General features: G+C 43.5%; 1 protein-coding gene across 11 annotated transcripts in view; it reads right to left on the bottom strand.

Moving 5' to 3' along the window:
- Nucleotides 1–264: 264 nt before the first annotated feature.
- TLE1 (TLE family member 1, transcriptional corepressor) overlaps nucleotides 265–21087 on the bottom strand; it is an 85213-nt gene continuing 64390 nt past the window's right edge. For 9 of the 11 annotated variants that reach the window (XM_037850958.1, XM_037850960.1, XM_037850957.1 and 6 more), the window contains 6 exons: nucleotides 10162–10411; nucleotides 8196–8443; nucleotides 4248–4395; nucleotides 2028–2178; nucleotides 1036–1112; nucleotides 265–901 (listed from right to left, as the gene is read on the bottom strand). In XM_037850958.1, the coding sequence (XP_037706886.1) occupies nucleotides 794–901; nucleotides 1036–1112; nucleotides 2028–2178; nucleotides 4248–4395; nucleotides 8196–8443; nucleotides 10162–10411 (982 nt within the window). In that variant the 3' untranslated portion in view covers nucleotides 265–793. The remainder of the gene's footprint in view (nucleotides 902–1035; nucleotides 1113–2027; nucleotides 2179–4247; nucleotides 4396–8195; nucleotides 8444–10161; nucleotides 10412–21087) is intronic. The other 2 variants (XM_037850964.1, XM_037850963.1) reach the window with 1 other exon arrangement.

Here is a 21087-nt window from a genome sequence, read left to right as displayed (position 1 = left end):
ATGAATCTTGATGAAATAATGTAGCATCACAAATAAAATGGCAATTACTATAGCTTCAATTCATCACAATTCCTAGTCATGAGTTTCTGGTAACACAGAAGTGCTTGAAAGATTAGGTTCTAGGGCAGTGGGAGTCCCTGTCCCACTATATGCACAGAATAAGAAGTGCATTTTAAAGCTTCCCCTTCCTGCTTTGTAAAATCCACAACAATAATCCCATAGCTTTGATAAAAGAAAATAAAGAATGAAAAAGAAAAAAACCAGTTATTGGTACTAAAGCCTTTACTGTAATAAACCAAATATATTTACAATTTATACAAATGTTTAACCTTCAACAAAAATACAAAAACAAAACTAAACAAAACATTTCACAAGACGCAAAACCAGGAAACAAGTTCACTGGAGACGCCACTGCTCTACAAAGGACGGAAAGTGAGGTGAACCGCAAGGAACAGAAAGGGTCTCACACTCAGGCAATGTGCGATTGATCGGCAGGAGGTCACGTGGAAAGAAAATGACGGGCGCTGACGTGAGTCGGCCAATTCCGTTCCTCAGTCCTACAGCCCTTGGCCCCGCTGTCCACTCTACCTCGCTGCTCCATTTGGTCCAGGCAGATAGGTGACCCTCCATAATGGACTCGGCGCCTCCTCTTTGTAGACTCAACGTAGTTTCGTGTCAAGGTTTGGAAACAGGTTTCTGTGTGTTTTTTCTTTAAAGTTACAACTTTTCTATTTCTACAAATTCAAAACATTTTGGCCCAATTCAACTATAGACATTAAACCATATGATGTTTTCAGTAGATAACTTCATAGACTGTAGCCTTCTTGTCCCCTGAGCCAGTGACTATGTATTTATCGTCCACAGAGATGTCACAGCTCAGCACGGACGAGGACTCTTTGGACTGGAAGAGAAAACAGTGGGCATGCGTTTAATGTGGAAGAGAGATACGTGGGGGCCCTGCTCCCTCCGAGACTTCCGGCGCCCTTGGGTGTACCACAGTCAAAATGCCAATCTCAGTAAGGAGCATGTACTAACCTGGAATATACTGGCTCCATAGGGGGTCCGCCAGGCATTGAGGAGGTTATCTTTTCCAGTACTCACAAACCATTTACCTAGAATTAGCAAAAGATCACGGAGTTTTAGCAAGATAAAAATTCCCACTATACAATTAGCCCTTGGACTTAATCACCTCAGACCATTTTTAAATGTGTGAATGATCACTCCCACAGGGTTGGTCTATGACAGAAGTGGAAAGAGCAGAAATTTCAAGTCTGGGCTCCCCTGTGAGCTATCTGATGTTGTGTATAACCAAGTGAAGGCAGGGACCATATGTCAGCACCCTTGGCCACTGGATTCATGACATGCGGTATCGCCACCAGCAAGGGAAGGTCCTCAAATAGTGAATACATGAAACTGTTCTCCTTTAGTCAGTCTCCTCACGATAAAGTGGGACTAGGAAGGATTACGTGACTCACTTAAGTAAAAGGCCAGGCAAAGCATATAGCACATAGAATGTGCTCAATAAGTGGCAGCTACTCATCCAACTATTCTGCGATCAAATATTCGACCACCGGCAGTGCACACGAATACTTTCAGCATGAACTTCTCTCCTGTCTGTCTTCACAGCTAAATATTCCCTCCCCCTACCCTGAGTTCCTCATCCTGGTCAGTGCTCAGAGACCTCCACTGTTCCTGCCCAGTCTTCTTTTATAAACTCCCACATCCTGCTTCAGAGTGGCAATTAAATACTTCCCTATCCCAACTCATACACCCTCACAATAAAAACAAGTATGTGTCAAAACACTGTATCAGGCAATTTCAGAGCCAGGCTGACTTTTCTCTAAATCGCCAAACAGACTGAAACAGACATTACTATCCTCTGAGAGACATATTAAGACAATAGAGTTATTGCATGCAGCTGCTCAGAGAACAACATTTTTTCCAGATAGGATCTCTACCATATTTCTTAAGAAGTATTTTCCACTTAGGCCATGAACATCTTCCAGTTTCCTTTCAGTTGAACTCACCACAATAAGCGAATTTTAGAGACAGGACACAGCTCTCATGTAGATGCAACTGGTACTTGTCAGGCTTGTTCACGTGGAGGACTTCCACGTTGCTGCTCTCCATGCCCACGGCCAGCCACTCTCCGGTGGGGCAGTAACCCAGGGAGAAGATCTGCAGAGAGCAGACAGGTTTACTTGTCATTCTGCCCAACACACTTAGGCGGTGAGAAGGCAACCAGAAAGGGGGAAAGGAGCAAGAATGGGGGTACGGCATACAGTTTGGGGGTTCCTCAAAAAGTAAAACATAAGTGTACCACACGATTCAGCAATTCCACGTTTAGGTCTATACCCAAAAGAACTGAAAGCAAGGACTCAGATATTTGTACACTAATGTTCAAAGCAGCATTATTCGCAAAGGCTAAAAATAATCTGAATGGCCATCAACTGATAAACAGATAAACAAAATGCGGTATATCCATCCAATGGATTATTCAGCTGTAAAAGGGAACACAGTTCGGATACATGCTACCAAAATGGACAAATCTTGAAAACATTATGCTAGGTGAAATAAGTCAGGCAAAAAAGGACCAATATTACATGATTCCACTTATATAAAGTATCCAGATTAAATACATTCATAGAGATGGAAAGTAGATTAGAGACTGCTCAGGGATAATGAGGGTGGTGGGGATGGGATGGGGAATAGGGAACTATTCCTTTACTGTTCAATGGATATAGGTTCTGTTGGGGGTGACAAAAATGTTTCAGAGATAGAAGCGGTGGTTGCACAACATTGTGAATGTAATTAATGCCACTGAATTGTATATTTTAAAAATCAGTAAAATGCTAAGTTTAAATTATATATATTTTACCATAATGAAATATTTTTTTAATGGCTAAAAAGAAAAAAGAAGAGTGGGGAAGAAAAAAATGTGTGTGTGTGTGTGTGTGTATGTATGTGTATGCAATCAGCAAAATCCAGACTGTGAGAAAATCTATAAGACAAGCAACTCAAACCAAAAGAACCAATTGTTTAAAAACCTTTATGCAACAACTGGAAAAATTTGAACACTTACAAGAATTATTCTTAATAATGATATATGTGTGTGAGAGTTTTTATGAAGTCCTTATGTCTCATGTTTCACTAAGTGAAATATTTACAGATGAAATGACATGATGTCTAGGTTTTACTTTAAATTTTCCAGTGTCTGGGGGCAGAGATGGTAGCATAGACAAAGCTAGATTGGCCATATGTTCATAGTTATTGAAGCTATGTGATGGGCACATGGGGTTTATCATAGTTATGAAGGTATGAAGGTATGAAGTTTTATCATACCTTCATATATGTGTGAACAGTCTCATGCTTTTATATTTGTTTGACATTTTCCACAAGAAGTTAAAAATAATAAAAAACACAAACCAAAAATAGTATCCCACTTATGCTGGGAAAGCAGCAGAACAGGGAAGACTACAAGAAACTCAACAAAATAAGTTGACAAACGTATGGAATTTAATGGTATGAATAGTTGTTTTCCATTTTTTGTCCTATTTTTTCTGAGTGAAATTATTTTTATTCTTAAAAAAAGTAAACACCAAGTAATGATCAAAGGAACAACTCCACCATCAGAAAGCACTTAGAATGGCAAGTGCTCTCTTTCCCAAAACAAGCTTAGATTCAGACACGACATCTAAATAACTTTCACAATCCAAAAATCAAAGTTGCCAATTTTATATTATTCCAAAACTTCATAAATCTAGTCAGCCATGAATCCATTTTTTAAAGGATGAGTAATAAAATGGGCATCGACTGAGATCCCCTGCATTTTTTCAAGCTCCCTGATACAGAGGAAATGGATTAACTTTCAGGGCTGTTGTGATTTTTCTCCACTCCTAGTGACATCCCTGCATATTTTTCAAGCCCTATTTATATGGGAATCAAATAATCATCTCTCATCCCCCACAAAAGAGGGTGAGCATATGTACAACAGATCAAGCACTGCTGAAGGGAAGCTGTACGTTTTCCACCCATGAATTTCTTAAAAGAATCAAACAGCCAACATGTCTTAACCTACAGGATTCTGAAAACCACAAGAGTTACAGGGGGTTTTTGTTTTTGCTTTTTAAAGCAGTGTCTCCAATTTGACTGTTTGTCTAGCTACTATTACTCTGCAAGGTGGGAAGGGTGGGAGAACAGCCCACACAAAACCATGCCCGATACTCTGGGGTAGGAGAGCTGGTCACCTGTGAGGTGAAGTCGTGCTGCTGCAGCTGTCGCCCCTCGCGCAGGTCCCAGGATCTGACCGTGTTGTCCAAACCGCCTGTCCAGAGCTTGGTGCCATCGTTGGAAATGTCAATACAGCTGGCTCCGTCTGTGTGGCCCTGGAATTGCCTGATAAAACAAACCAGATTGAATAATGATTTCCTGCCAGAGCTCAAGGTAAACACTGTTGTGTTGTTAGTTTTGGACTCTGGATGTGTGTGTATGTGTGTGTGATCACTTCAGTGTCTGCTGATGTGCAAGATCCAACAAACCTTCCTGAGGAGGGTATGAAAGAACACCTGCAGATTTTCTTTTTCTTTTTTCATGATCCAAGAGCTAAAGAAATGGAATGCTGTTTTAGGTCACTAACTGGGAGCAGTTAAATACACTCCTCTGGCTTTTCTCACAAATCTGTCTGGAAAGTAAAATTCCTCCCAGGAGTTAATGCTTAAATTGTACAGAGTTTCTGTTTTGGTTGATGGAAAAGTTTTGGTAATGGTGGCATGACACTGTGAACATAATTCACAGCACTGAAGTATATATTTGAATGTGGTTAAAAGGAGAAATTTTGGGTAGTATATATGTTACTAGAATAAAATTAAAAACAAAACCCCACAGTACTGTATAATACAGACAACAAACCCTAATGTAGACCACTGACTATAGTTAATAGTGCAATTATAAAAATATTCTTTCATCAATTATAACAAATGTACCATATTAATGCAAGGTGTTAATAATAGGGTGGTGTCTGGAAACTCTGAATTTTATGTATTACTGTTCTGTAAACTTACAATTTCTCTAATTGTAAACTGAACCAAAACTGAGGTAAACTGAACCAAAACTGTATAGATATGGCACATATGCCATTTCTTTGGGTAGTAATTTAATGTCATTTGCACTGAATCCTTGCATTAATTCTGGGTTAGCATAGGTCACAGTTGATCAGGATTCTAGAATTTCAAGGTAAATGTGAAGACCTTTATTAGAGCTCAGTGGCTTTATTATCAGGAAAGAAATCTTTGTTATTGTAGTTAACATTTGTTGTCTTTGCAGAATGCATAGTAGTAGAGGATGATCCTTGGATTTGACATCATTTGACAGTTTCTATCTACTGTTAAACAAACTGAATCCCAGCTTTTGATCCTCCAAAAAAGAAAAAGAAAAAAAAAAAAAAAATCCTCCCAGGTCTGTGAATGTGTAAAAGTGTAAAAAATAAAACAAAAACAAACATGCAAAAATCCAAAAATCTTGGGGATATTCCTTAAAGAAAGACAAGGGTCTGCCCCTTCAATTGTGAAGGTCAGCTTCAGAAAGAAAGAAATGGTTACTTTATAAGCACAGGATCCAGAAGCATCCCCGTGTACACGAGTGAATCAACACAGCAATGCCCTTCGTGCCAGAAAGCATGAGCTCACGTATTTACTCAACCTTGCTTTCTCTATTAGAAAGAGCCCTGCATTGGGAAGCCTGAACTCCCAGAAACAAAGGGCCTTTCTGGCTTAACCTCAGAGGTGTTGGGCAGAGACAAAGCTAATTGCTGATGCAAACTCATGGGCACCTCAGCAAGACCCTATGTCCAAGATGAGCATAAGGTTGCTCAGGGGAACCTCGCGCTTCGTTCAAAAACCACCAAGGGGGGCCAGCTGAGCACCGCCACCACCATGCAGGGTAACAGGCTGGGCTTGTTGGGGAGCTGGCAGTTTGTGCGGAATGGTGGTGGCTGTCCTTCTGGTCTCTGTTTTGCACGCCAAGAGGGAGCTAAAAGGAACGTGACCAGAAGAAACAAGAGGTGTCTGGACCCCCTCCTCCAGGGCCCAATCACGATGGTGAACCAGGTGGGATCCATTAGAGAAACTGGTCTGGCAATTTCCACAAGAGAAGGGTTTCCTGCCTTTTCTTCCTCTAGGATCCCCATTCCCTGTTATTCTCACAGAGCTCCAAACTTTTAAGCTGAGCTAAGAATTTAAAGGGAGGGTAAAGAGAATGGAAACACCACTGCTGCCCTGAACTGTGAGACGAATGTGAACCATTACTTCAGACATCTTTCCTCAGCAAGCCATTTCATACTTCCGCCCTAGGGCTCCCCCACTCTCAGGCTACAGTCCAGGTCCTCTCCAGGTCCTCTCCCAAATGCCCGCCCACCAGTCCCTCCACCGCCCTCAGGCATGCTTCCCTCAACTGTTCCCAGCTGCCTGCAGGACTTTCCCACCACAGGTTCACCCCAGGCCTGGAGCAGTCCCTACTTAACCTTTTGGAAGTGCCACTTTTCTTTCCTCAAAGGGCTCTTGAAAACCAGTGACCTCCTCTTGGCTTCACCCTCTGACTTCTAACCTCTATAACTCATGAAAGGCTTTTGCTCCTTGGCTAAAAAAGGTCTTTCTCTGCTGGCTCCCAGGGTTTGCTGGGTGATCCTGCATCCCTCACCCCCAGTCCACACATCTCAAGAGTTACTCTCTGGCTCCCAGGAGGCAGATCCTGGGACCCTTCACTGGGCACTGGGTCACAGGAGACACCCAAATACCCACCAGGCACTCTACTGCTCTGGCGCTTATAGTACAGTACTGGCCAATTGATGTGTAGCCTGTCCAAACTGAGTAGGAAATTTGTAAAACACTTTCCCTTCTATCCAATAGGTATTTACCTCAAGTACGGGGAGCAAGTACGGGGTTGAGAGCACAGACAAGTGAGTGGAATGCCTGGGCTCCCAGCTCAGCCCTCCATGTCTGGCTGTGCAGCCTGGGGCAAGTATACTTAACCTCTCTGTGCCTGAGGTCACTCATCTATAAAATAAGGAAAATAGCAGTGCAGATATTATGAGGATTAAATGAACCCATATTTGAAAAGCACTTAAACTTAATATTTTCAAAGTGCTGTTTTTAAGTTTAAAAAAATACAAAGAAAGAAAGAAACAAAAAACAAAAAACAAAAAACTAGTGTTTGTTAGGCTAAAAAGATTGAAGGGGCTCTCTGCTCCAGCAGCCCACTTTGCCAGTGCTGAGCTGCTTGGTGAGTGGTAAGAGAAAATGACTGCCGCATTCACCCGGGGACAGGGCAGGCTCGGTGACACCTACTACATTTCAACAGGTCTGAAGGCCCGAGTGTGCTGTCTGGGTGATTTCTGCAGGTCCCTCCCCTCTGGCATGTGGGCCTGAAAGCATTTAGAGGGAGCCTGCGAAATAAGCCTCCAGCCTACCATAAACAGATTGTTTCCAAGTGAAGATGAAAAGTGAAATAAAAAGGCTAATTTTACTTTTGATGTTTAATTAGTGCTTATTTTTTAAGGAGACTCTTCTTTAATGTGTCTGCTTGAGTACCAGAGGAGCAGGGAACTGGAGGGTGGGGGTTTGAGATGGCAGGAGCCACAGCAGTTGCTTAGGCTGGGAACACAATTTTCACTAGGTGAAGGAGAGCCCTGGAAGTTCCTTGGCGCAATGACTCCTGGGCAGACCTTACTTGGTCACTGATAAACATGAGTACTTTAAAACCATCTTGTGGGTGAAATTCATGATGTCTCCTCTTCCAAGGTCCTTTTGCTGAGTTTCTGATATCCTGTTTTAGTCAGTTTCTGTTTGCCTGAACAAGGTTCTAATCACAGCCAAAAACATCTAGCAGTGAGGACCACATGGACTGCCCTACAACCAACCCATGTTATGCCTTCCCTTGGCAAAAAAGCCAGGAGCGTTTAAAGTTTAGCATCTGCATGTGGGCTGAAGAATGGAAACATAATGGGATAAAAGGTCTCGATGACAGTCTTATAGAGCTCTGCAGTGTTGTCTTTGTACCTCAGCAACTAGCTCCTGGCTCTTAATATGTGGGGGCTGAGAGCCTGGGGACAGCCCAAGAGAGGCAGAGGTGATAGGAAACCTTCCAGCCCAGTGCCTCCTGAAGGGGACCTCCCTACCCCATAGAAAACCATCCTTGCTCACCTCACTAGTGTCTGGTTGTGCAGATCCCACACGGCGATGTTGCCGTCGCTGCAGCACGAGAAGCAGACCTTGGAGTCGGGGCTGATGGCCAGGGCGTAGCAGGCGGGGGCCGACGACGTCAGCTCTGCCTTGATCCGTGGAGTTGGAGCCGCCAGGTCCCAAATGGACAAGGTACTGGCTTCCCCTCCCACTATGAGAGTGCAGCCATCAGGTAGCAGTTTACAGGAACGGATATAATTATCTCTATTCTGTGAAACAGACATAATTCAATTACTATAATGCATTACCAAGCAATAATAATGCCATGTTCTCTAGCTGCTATCTTGGTTTTTGACTTGAAAAGTGGAATTTCATGGGCATTAAAACAAAGCAAGAGATCTGCAGTGAATATTGGGATCCAGCCACCAATGTCTTCTTCAAGATAATGAACAAAATAAACTCAGAGGATTGCTCAGGCTTCTGTAACTGTTCCCGGTATCTAATTTCCTGCTTAATAGAAGAATTGAAATTATCAGTAGGTGGACTCTTACTTTTCTCTATGAAGAAACCAGTTGTCAGAGCTAGTTTATAAATCTTTTACCTCATCACTCTCCATTATTTACTGTTTGGAAACTACAGACCCATAGCCTAGGTTTTTATTTCATCCCTCTTATCTACCTCTTGTTTGTACTTTGTCTCCATTAGTCAGATGGATTGTAATCTCAGAATTTAACTGAGCCACTTTCTCAGGTTGTAATATGGCTGCTTCTATGTTTAAACGTCTTAAACTAAAGGACGATGAAAGCGATAAAAGAGGACTTCTCTCTGCCAAAAACAAACTTAAAAAGAGGAAATTTTTAAAAAAGGAGAAAAGGGGACCTAAAATGAGTTCCACTCCCCGCCACCCTCTGAAAGGGGTAACTGCTATCCTCCAACTTGAAGCTAAATAGATGTGGCTGAAGTTTTTACCTTTCTTTCATACTGATTTGTCATTCAAAGATGACAGAAACTTTATGTACTTTACTTCAAAAAATGTGAGGAGTGTTAGAAAACACCCCTACTACTATAGAATGTCAGGCTGTGTTTGAGAACAAGTTTTAGAAATGGAGATATTTTTAAGTTATTTGATAAAAAAAAGGTCTTTGGGTCTCAAAATCCCTGCCAGCATTCTGTTTGGAAATGCTCTTTCCAGAATGCTATCCACTCTGCAGACAGGCAGGGGCTGCAGTGACTGTTATAGCAGTGGCACACAGACCCTGGGGCCAGGGCAGGGAGGACTTTGGTTTGCTTTGGGCAAATGGTATGGGGACTGTAAATCCTGGGGTTACAGTTTAGAGATCGAACATATGCTGGAAAGTTCTATATCCTGAAAAAAGCAAGTTGTTATTTTTGTACTCTGGGAGAAAGTGGATTGGCTGGCTTAGGAAAGCATTTTCAGCCACCCTAGCTTCTCTCCTGAAGCACTTTGCAGCGTGATCAGTTAACCCTTTCCTGGAGGTGGGGGAATTAAGACTAAACCAGCTCTCCCAGGACTTGCTGAAACCAAGGGCCCTGTCCAGAAAGGTTTTTATGCCACGTTGTCAAATGTTTACTATTCAATATTTACCAGAAGGCTGTAGGGAAATTAAAGTTGAGTAGATGGCAGGGATCAGAGTCCAGGCCTAGCTGCAGTCTCATCCATTAAATGGGAAACTCCCTTTATCTTTATAATACATAGCCAAACAAAGAGAGCTGCTGTAAATTACTATGAATATTGAAAAAAAAAAAAAAAAAACCATCAACACTGGGTTTTATCCACTGAAAACAGCAACAAATGAAGCCTTCCCATTTAAGGGAAAGGGGTGGGGGAAGCTAAATGGCTAACACAGGAAAACAGAATGGGCTTCCATTTCCTCCTAATAGGAATAAAACCCAGGCCTGGACAGCGATTTCCTTATTGCGTCTCCAGGGAGAAATTAGCCTTGTGCCCTGGCTCCTGCTCACTCACCAGACAGTCGAGCTGAGAGACGGGGCTCTTGTTGCCAGGCTGGCTGATGTCCCAGACCTTCACGCAGCCCTTCCCACCCGTGTACACGTGCCTCGTGGGGTTGCTGATGGTCACCGCGCACACCACCTCCCCGTGGTTGAGGGTGTTGATCTGGCGAGCGTGGCGGGGGATGCCGGGGCCAATGAGGGCATCGGGGGGGAAAGGGACGGGCTGCATCTGACCGTCTGCAGTTACGTGGAAGGAGTATGCACTTTTGGAGGGGACAAAGGGAGAGAAGAGAGGACAGTGGTAAAAGGAAGATGAGAGAGAAGACAGAAAAAACATTTATCATAAAAAAATCGGCCATTACCCTCAGAGCTACTCTGTGAGAATGACAAAGAAAACGAAACATTCTCCATTTCCTTCATGTCACTGTTTCCTTCTGAATATTTACTGATGGAACAAATTTAAAATAAATAATAGCGAAAATCTACAGTGTACTGAAAGAGGCAGATATTGAAGTATATTTTGCTTAAGACTGCAAACATTGTTTATCCATCCCAAAAGGCATTCCTCAAATGCCATGGTAAAACACTAAATGTACTTCCAAATTAACATGAACAGCTCCTTCTATGTACCTTATACAGCTATATGATTTCTTACTGTAATTTAAAATTGTTATTTTTGAAGCTTAAGACAAGGCCCCTAAGAACTCATAATAATTACATACAACAGTCTATTTCAACACTAACAAACAAAAACAGCTTTCTAAACAAACCACACTTAAGGCCTGCACCTAAACTCCCTTTTGCACAACCGAGATAATAGAACTTCTCTTCTGTCAAATGGCTTTGTGATAGAGATCCAAAGTTTCCTCCTCAACAGAACAGATATACCTCCTCCTCTATCTTGGTCACGGAACCCCAGTTTTATTTAAGGCAGCTAAGCTGCCAGCTATCAGACTCCTTTTCCTGGTCTCCCTTTAGCAGGAGGGCCTGTGTTCTAGCTCAGGAGATAGAGACAGAAGCTGATGGGTGGCACTTTGAGGAAGTTCTTAAAAGGAAGAGGAAGTGTCCTCTTTCTGTCTTCCTCCTTCTGCTTGTATGAACTATTAGAATAATGTCTGGTGTTCCAGCGGCCCTTCTGGACCACAAGGTAACTTTGAAGACGGAAGCCAACTGCTGAAGAAAGCAGAGCAGAAAAAAGATCCAGAGGCCCTAGTGGTATTGTGGAGTGTCGGTACCTGCCCTGGGAACCGAACACAAGTGTCTTTCGTGGGAGTAAGAAATAAACTGTTACTTAAACTACTGTTTCTTCCCCCTGTTAAATACAACTGAACTTAACCCTAGTACACATTTCTGTTTCCATACCAAAACCTTAAAGCAGACATTTTTTTCTTTCAATGTAGCTAATTATTTAAACTAGTGCTATTTATTATAAACATTATAAAACACGCACAAAGAACAGACAGTTTAGAAGGGGGAAGAAACAGAATTGCTAATATTTTCATACCACATTTCAACTGAAGGAATTCTGCATACTCCACGCTTTGAAGACCACTACTTAACTTTCTGATCTCTTATCACTAGATTTAGAAGTTCAGCATTAAGCCCTTCCTATATGTCTGCGTGAGAGTACATGAACAATAAACGAAGTAGGAATGGTTTCCTCCTTCCCATAACCTTCCAGGATAAGTCTGGGTCCCTTCTGGAACTTGTCATGGTACCTTGCAGTCCCTTTACAGATCTGAAAAACATGTATTCTAATACAGAGCTTACATTTTCATTTTAATGCTAACTCAAATTTTGGTAAATAACTTAGCAAGCACAAAAGTGAAAACTGATACAAGATATGGGATCTCTACTAGCCTGCACCTAAAACCCACATACTTTTCTTAGCTTGAACATAAAATACATGCCATTATTTTCCCTCCATAAAATCAAAATATCAAATATATGAAGACTTCCCTTCCCTCCAAATGAAAAAAACAAATTTAGATGTCTGTCATCTCTTGGCAAATTGGTTCCAATAATCAATATGATGTGGCTATTTGGCCCAAATCCTCAAAGTGACTCTCAACACATACACATTATAGAAAGTTCACGGGAGCCTGTGCCACTTATTACGGGACTTTTGGAGTCAGAATCAAGTAGCATGTTGCTGCCCTTGAGGAGGGGACCACAGACTTTAGGAGTTGAAGTCTATGCATGTCCCAGGAGAATTCTTCTCCAGGACCAAGTTATGCAACCCAGGTATCAGGAACCATGGTCTGTGTCCTAAAATAATAAATGAAAATACCAGTGGGGCTGGAGAACTGTTGAGTGAGTTTCCATACGATCAAATAATCGAGTCGAACATATTTCATAAGAACGGTGGTAAAGGCAAGGAGACAACTTGCTTCTCCAAGCTCTCTGTGCTGTGAGAGGAAGGGGACACACAAAGGTTACTTCCTCCTCTGTTTGCTGTCAATCGTCAATCGGGGTAGGCACCTCCAGGTGGTCAAGGTTTCCACCAGGTGCCCTTTCAACATTCCAGATTTTCAGGGAAGGAAACTTTATCTTGCTTCAATGGGAAATCCTCCTTATTGCAGATTTCAATGTTCCGGACTAAAATAGAACCAGGTAGTACAAACAGGAGATGTGTGTGCACGTTGCTGGATGACACCCAGTTCTCTCCCAGGTGTCCTATTCTTTACACGACAGAGGAGGCTGCAATCATCACGCTGAGGCAATTTAAAATTGATTCACAGGGCGGCAAGCTGCTGCCAGAAGCAGGGACCCCAGGGAAACCCATGTGCACGAGAATACACCAGTTCCCAGGGGGCCCGGGAGGAAGCTGCGCTGCCCTGCCCTGCTGGGTGGAAGCCAGAACAACGCAGAGAGCTGGTGGGGAGTAAATGAGACGTGTGGAATTAGGCGTTCACCCACGGGAATGTCATGCACTCCAAGACAAGGCCACACTGATGGCGCATTGTGCCGATATCAAAGACACCCCAGAAGGAAATGTACCTTCTCAACTGATGGAGGGACTGACTAGGAAAAGTAAAACTAACCAGGAAGGGGAGGGAGCTTGTAAACAGATAAGCCAGTATTTATAAATATTTTTCAAAACTGAATTCAGAAGGAATGAATATGGTATGATTCCGCTTATAGTAGGTCAAACACAGACAAAATTAATCTGCAGTATTAAGAGTCAGGACAGTGGCTGCCCTCGGAGTCTGGAAAGGGCACAGAGGGGCCCGGGGCGGAGGGGCCTGATTCAGGGGCTCATTTCATGGGCGTGGACACTCGGTGAAGTCTGTACACATAAGGTCTGTGCACTTTCTGTATGTATGTTATACTCAAAAAAAGGTTTTAGCTCTGTCTATTTAGTCCAGAAAAAGTTGAGGGGAGAACTCCAAGCTGATTAACAAGTTAGATTAGGGCCACGGATGAGTAGGGAGCCCAGACTTTGGTATTAAATGCACGTTAAGCTTGAAGTATGGGCTCACTAACAGGTCTCACTACCTGCTGCCTATTATGCATGCACTTCCTGATCTGTAAGATAGAAATAATAATAATATGTAAGGGTCCCAGGGGTCACTGCACAGACTAAGAGTGATGATGGGTGCAAAGCACCTAACATATGTACTTGACACCTGCAGTGAGCCTTCAGAAAAGAAAGGTGTCATTTATATACCACCATGGATTTCAAAAAAGGAGAGTCAGTGTATGTTGATCTGGGACTGTTATCTCACCAGCGGGAACAGGTGTGAGGGTCGGGGGTTGCGGAAACAGAGGAAGATGCAGGGTGGCAAGCAGGAAAGCATGAGGGTGATGACAGGGAGAAGAGAGGGGAAGGGCGCTCGGCAAAAGTGTGAACAAACGTCCAAAGAGGACAGAAGGACATTTGGAGAGGACTGCAAACAACTGTGGAGCAGAAAGGACACGTCCCTGGACCCCTATTTGAGGACCATCCTTCTGGCTCATTGTCATCTGAGGGTGCGTCAGAGAACTGACCTCTAGCTCTCACACAGCCACTGCTGCTTTTTTTTGTTGTTGTGGTAAAATATACATAACACAAATTTGACACTAACCATTTTTAAGTGTATAATTCAGTGGCACTAAGAACATTCACAATGTTGCACTGCCATCACCACTATCTAGTTCCAAAATTTTTCATCACTCCAGACAGAAACTCCCTCCATTATTAAGCAATAGCTCCCCACTACCTCCGCCTCCAACTCTGATTCTCAGTTCAAGCAGCGAAAGATCAGAGTTGTGTCTAATTTCTGAAATCTGGTTGAAGAATTTAAAAGAATAAAGCCTGCTAGACTTTGCAGATTTAAAACCAGAACAAAATCAAAACTAGTTAGGAGCAAGGGACTTTTCACTTATTGGGTACACAGCAGAAGGTGAAGGAACTAAAGAGTCCCCGCCGGGAATTCTCGCGGCAGTGGTGGACTAGAAAACAAGACTGTGTTCTGAGGAAGCAGTTTATGTTTCCCTAGCAGACTGGCTGCTGTTAATAAAAGCATGCTGTGTCTGTGGCCAAAGTAAAACAGATGTTTACAGAATTGCAGCTTTGCTGGAAATAGATAGGAACGGCAGTGTCAATATCAAGTAAACAATAATGAGGAGCTGCAGACCCTGGAGACAATGGCCGTGGCCAAGACCCCAGTGGTAGTGACCTTGGCATGGCTGGATGAAATGCCATGCTTCATTAACAGACATCATAGATCTTCTCGTGCTCAAAACCTTCAATCACGCTTCAAGCTCTTTAGGGCACACCAGGCCCTTCACAATTTGGCGCCAACAAGCCTCATTTCAAGTGATGGACCGACCGTCCTGAGCTCTAAATTCCCAGCCATGTGGGACAAGAGGCCAGTATCTCCCAAAATGTTGCATGCTGTTGCATTTGACTCACGTGCAGTGTTCCCTCCTGTCCAGAAAAGCACCCTCTCCCTCCTCGGCACAGGTCACTTGCCTTCCCTCGGCCTGCCATGACCTTTTAGGGTATAAATCTTGAATCTAGCACTTTCCAGACTATTTACCATTACACCTGTTTACACGTCTGTCCACAACTAAAGTTCCTTGGGGATGACCCCAACAGCCGGCACACTGCCTGGCATTCAGCGGGTGCTTAAAAAATGAACCCAAAGGCTATAAGTTGTCCACTGCTACCTAATTGCTTATAAATCAAGACTGTTTGAAAGGTTGCTCTGGCTGGGAAAATAAAGCCGAAACAAGGCTGCGATGTTTCCTCTAAGCATCTGCACTATGCCAGTCAACTTTTCCCCCAGAATTTCTAGCAGTCACACTAAAAGTCACTAAGAAGACATCGACTCTCCCAAGGGGGGGACGCCATCCCTGGAGAACCGATTTAGACCAAAACAAAAAACTATGAAAGCAACTGTAGTGCCTGGTGAAAAACAGAAGTTCAACTAAAACCCACAGGATGATAATAAAGCATAAAACAGGCATGCTATTTTTAGCATTTAACAGACAAAAAACACGCACATATCATGCCAAGTAAAAAGTGAGCTGAATACATTACTGCAAAGGAGAAGCTAAACCTGCTTATAATTGTGCCTAAGAGTTTTCCCCTGAGTGCCTCTTTGTTGCTCAGATGTGGCCCTCTCTCTCTCTAAATGAGTCACCTCAACAGGTGATCTCGGTGTCCTCCCCTCTACGTGGGACTTGACTCCCAGGGATGTAAATTCCCCTGGCAATGCAGGATGTGACTCCTAGGGATGAATCTGGACCTGACATTGTGGGACTGAGAACATCTTCTAGACCAAAAGCGGGGCATGAAATGAAATGAAATAAAGTTTCAGTGGCTGAGACATTTCAAATGGAGTCGAGAGGTCACTCTGGTGGACATTCTTATGCACTATATAGATAACACTTTTTAGGTTTTAATGTATTGGAATAGCTAGAAGTAAATACCTGAAACTATCAAACTCCACCCCAGTAGCCTTGATTTTTGAAGACGATTGTATAATTATGTAGCTCACAAGGGGTAACAGCATGATTGTGAAAACCTTGTGGACTGCACTTCCTTTATCCAGTGTATGCATGGATGAGTAGAAAAATGGGGATAAAAAAATCAATGAAAAATAGGGTGGGATGGTGGGGATGATTTGGGTGTTCTTTTTTACTTTTATTTTTTATTCAAAATTCTTATTCTTTCTGGTGTAAGGAAAATGTTCAAAACAGATTGGGGTGATGGATGCCTAACTTCATGATGGTACTGTGAACAGCTGATTGTACACCATGGATGACTGCATGGTATGTGAATATATCTCAATAAAACTGGATTTAATTTTTTTAAAAGTGAGCTGAATTAATTTTCAAATCAGCTGTGGACTCCAACAGAGGATCCAGAAGCAAATGAGAATTGGGAGACAACAGCGGTGAGCTGCTTGCCACAGAAACCCCTTCTTAGCTAGAAGCCTGTGAAGGGCCTCTTTTCACTGCTACAAAACATGTTTTCCTAAGAGGCAATTTTGCCCCAAATGTAGTTACGATTTTCTTTTCCCTTTAGGATCCAAAAGCCTAAAAGGTAGTTTAAGACTGACTTAAACACTAAACAAATGGGTGGATGATTTCTGAGTTACATGTCTGGCACAGAAAAAGGGACCTGGAACTAACCTGGAATCTTAAGCCAAACTTTATTATCAGTCTGAGTTATTACTGAACTCTGGATGCAACTCGAGGAGGTAGGCAGAACACAGTCTCTAGGGAGGGAAGCAGTGCTAACGGGCCAGAAGAAAGTCTTGGAGGAAGGGGGTGTGAAACATAACAAACAGAGGCTGATGTACCTAAACTTGGGATTTCTCTTGACAGTGATCTACACAGAGCTCAGGGGAATAATTTCCTCCTGCTAAAAATGAGTTCAAGTGAAGCTAACGAGTCAATAGCAATTAAAGTTAGCCTTGAGGGTTTGAAAACAAAATCAGGGTTACCTCTTGTAAATCAATAGTACTTATTCTAAAAGGGCAAGTGTCTATCTCCTTTCCAAAAGGATCAGTCACAGGGTCTTGCCTCCTGAGAGGACTGGGCAATCCTGGGTTCACCTCTCACCTATGCAATGCAACAAACATTTGTTTACTGGGCTGCTGTGCTCAAGGGACCAGGGGCCTTCAGGAGCTTCGATTCTAATGGGGAGGGACAGACAGAAACATGAATGTACATAATTAAAACCCAAGGCCAGAGTGTGAAAGTGTCACATGATGTCATGAGGTGCTGCTGGAGAGAGATTATAGATGACGGAAGGAGTCACAAAGACTTCACGAGGAAGGAAACCACAGAGAACACGTCAACAGGAAGAGGCGAAGGTGAGTGACAAGGGAAGTGGCTCCAGGTAGGGAGCAGAATCATTTGGGAATAGGGTGTCATCACCAACAGCCAGCCCACAGGGAACGTAAAAAACACACAACTGAAGCAAGAAACAGAACAACTCAGATAAGTGCTTTATAATATAAATAGGCTGACAGTGATTTGATTAAAGTTGGGGGGGCAGGGGTGTGGACAAAAGGGAGAAAACTCATGTAGGAGCTTACTGGCAGGGGTGGGTATGAAAAGGTGAGAATTTTCACAAACAATAAGACTGGGTAAAATGAAAATTAACATGGAGGAAACAAAGGCTAAAGTTCAGGCTGAGATACTAGAGAATGGGAATGGAATCTAGCAAAGACAGAAAGTTAGGAAAAACTGGTGTGGGGGGGGGAGGAAGAAGGTGTGGTGTGGGAAGGAATAGGTTAGGTTGGTTGGGAAGAGCTATAGAGATCTTACGCTCTTTAACACCAGAAACAAGAGGTTAACAAGGTGGCACTGTGAATCACCTGGTTCTCTTCCACATTGATAAAAATGACACGAGGCCACAGGGCCTTTGCACATGCTGTTGGCTTTGCCTAGAGGTTCACTCCTTGCCCCTATCAGGTAAAAGCAGCTCAGAACACATTTTTGCAGGAGATCCCTCCCGGAGGGCCAGCTCCCCCTCTCCCGTCACAGGCTGTCACAGAAAAGTGTTCCTCTCTGTCACAGCTCTTAACTCAATTATCATTTTGCATCTGTTTTTGTGATTATTTAACTAATGTTGTCTCCTGTCTTTAGACTGTAACCACCCCACGGTGTCCCTGTGCCTGCACGGTAGATCTCCATAAATGTTTGTGGAAGGGAGGACAGGAAGGTGACTGTATCTAGATTTTAGGGAGGAGATGGTGCGGAAACCTGAAATGACATCCCATAGATATGACAAGAAATGGACATTTTGAGCCAAAGAGAAGCCCCGGGTGGCGAGAGGGTAGTTTCCAAATATCTGAGGAGCTGTCATGAGGATGATGGATTAGCCATGCACTGTGTACTCAGGGGGCAGAAGAGAACCAGCATTGATGGGTAAAAGTTGCAGGGTGCCAGGTTTTGGCTCAAGGGTTGGAAGAACTTTTGCATGGCCGTGGAAAATGGATTGCTCCAGGCTGCAGCGAGTCCCCATCCCTGGACGTGGTCAAGCAGAGGCACGGACGCTTGGTAAGGACATCGTGGGAGATGTGAACCACAGATGCACATTTACACTATCAGGACTTTAAGGGCCTCCAAGTCCAACTGATTTCTTCCGGCTACAACGCTATTTAGTAGTCACTCCACTGCACATGAATCCCTAGCGCTTCCTGTCCTCGGAGCACTAACCACCCTTCTCTACCCCTCTTCTCTGGTTGACCCCTTTCTTCCTGCACAGGCTTCGGCTTCTAGCTTACATGCCCCTCTCCCAGGGAAGCCCTTCCCACTTCCTATCCTAACTTTGGTCTTCTCTCTTTACATGTGTTCCTATCACACTGTTCTTCCTTCATAGCACTTACCAGAAATTTAACCATAGTGAGGATTTTTAAAAAATGATTCTACCATGTCATTAAGCCCCGAAGGCAGGGAAGCCAGACCCACTGTTTCCTGAAGCATGTCTAGCATCCCTGCACAAAGACTGACACACAATTCCCACTCAGAGGAGTCCATGGATGGGCATCGTGCCTTCCATCCACCCCACTCAAATCCCTTTCTACAGGAAGTATGTTTTCAACTGGGATTACTCAGAGAATGACATTTTGAAAACCCTTACCGCCTTTTCTGCCCTACCCTGGTGTGCCAGTTTGAATGTACTGTGTCCCCCAAATGCCATTACCTTTGATGTAACCTTGTGTGGGCAGACGTTATCAGTGTTGATTAGACTGCTTTGAGTGTTTCTTTGGCGATGTGCCCCACTCAGCTGTGGGTGATGACTCTGATTGGATAATTTCCATGGAGGTGTTGCTCCGCCCATTCAGGGTGGATCTAAGTTGATCACTGGAGCCATATAAATGAGCTGACATAAGAGAAGGAACTCAGTGCAGCTGTGAGTGACATTTTGAAGAGGAGCTACAGCCAAAAGGGACACTTTGAAGAAAACACAGGAGCTGCAGATGAGAGACAGTTTGAAGACGGCCATTGAAAGCAGACTCTTGCTCCAGAGAAGCTGAGAGAAGACCAATATCCCAAGTGCAACTAAGAGTGACATTTTTGAGGAACTGGAGCCTTAAGAGGAATGTCCTGGGAGAAAGCCATTTTGAAACCAGAACTTTGGAGCAGACACCAGCCACGTGCCTTCCCAGCTAACAGGTTTTCCTGACACCATTGGCCATCCTCCAGTGAAGGTACCCGATTGCTGATGTGTTACCTTGGGCACTTTATGGCCTTAAGACTGTAACTGTGTAACCAAATAACCCCCCTTTTATAAAAGCCAGTCCATCTCTGGTGTTTTGCATTCTGGCAGCATTAGCAAACTAGAACACCTGGACATAAGGATTTATCATCGTTTCTTTGACATGCCCCAGATCAGTGCTTGAGTGTGGTCTGCAAAGCGTTCACCACAGGTCTGCAACGTGACAACAGGAACTAGAGGACACCTTTTAGAAACTGTGATTTGGCAACCCGACAAGGCCAGTTCATGACTGCCGACTCTTCTAACAAAAACCTGGGACTTGAACTTCTTTTCCCCTCTATTGGCTTTTCAAGCAATTCATTTCTACTGTATGCTACAAAACTATCGATCTTTGACAGACTAGAAAAAAAATGGTCTTCCACCCAGGATGGCTTGATGTACTGCCTCAGACAATTTCACTTCACACATCAGAGAAGTATAACCTCTTGTCCTAATTAATGGACTCAGGTGGGGAGTAACACTGTAGGAGCTCAGTTCTCAGGGACAATGGGGAAGTTCATTTTTCCCTGATATGAATTAATTCCACTTTCCTCACATCCTGTGGGTGGACCTCAAATTTGAAAAAGAATCTTTAAAAACAAAAACTTTCAACTGTTTTAGAAAGAGCAGTGATGCTCACATCCACAGACCAGGGGCTCTACAGCCCATGGTGAGGAAAGCCTCCTCACACATGCATTTCCCAACTTTGCTGCTTTGTCCACTGTCCTTTTCCCTAGGTGCATCATACCTTTGCTTACAAACTTGGAACACAAAGAAATCCAAGGTATGCACATGCAAGGAACAGGAATATTTTGGCTCTGATAAGCATCACACCACTTCTGTCATTCAGAGACAGCTTTTGTGTCTATGCAGATACCATGTTATTACATCTCACACACACATACACACACACACACACACACACACCCCTGAAGGAGCAGGGTGTGCAGTAAGTGTCCCCTGCAGCCTCCCACACCAGTGATGTAGCTCAAGCTCCACCCGCCTCCCCCACCTCCCTCACATCGCCCTCAAGGTGGGGTCCTAGTGGCTGAACGCACCCTAGATCTCTGCATCTTAAAGCTGGCTTTCCCTAACAGTGAGCTCAATTTGGCCTATTATTTCCCCCCAAAGATTCATCAATTACTATTATTATTGTGTCTATCACATTACTTGTTACTGCTTTGTCCACTCACCCAACAGCTATAGCACCAAAAGTCATAGATAGGAAACACACAT

The sequence above is a fragment of the Choloepus didactylus genome, chromosome 10 (genome assembly GCF_015220235.1).
Source record: "Choloepus didactylus isolate mChoDid1 chromosome 10, mChoDid1.pri, whole genome shotgun sequence".
NCBI lineage: Eukaryota > Metazoa > Chordata > Mammalia > Pilosa > Megalonychidae > Choloepus > Choloepus didactylus.
Note: the sequence above shows the minus strand (reverse complement) of the source record. Positions and strands in the feature narration are given on the sequence as shown.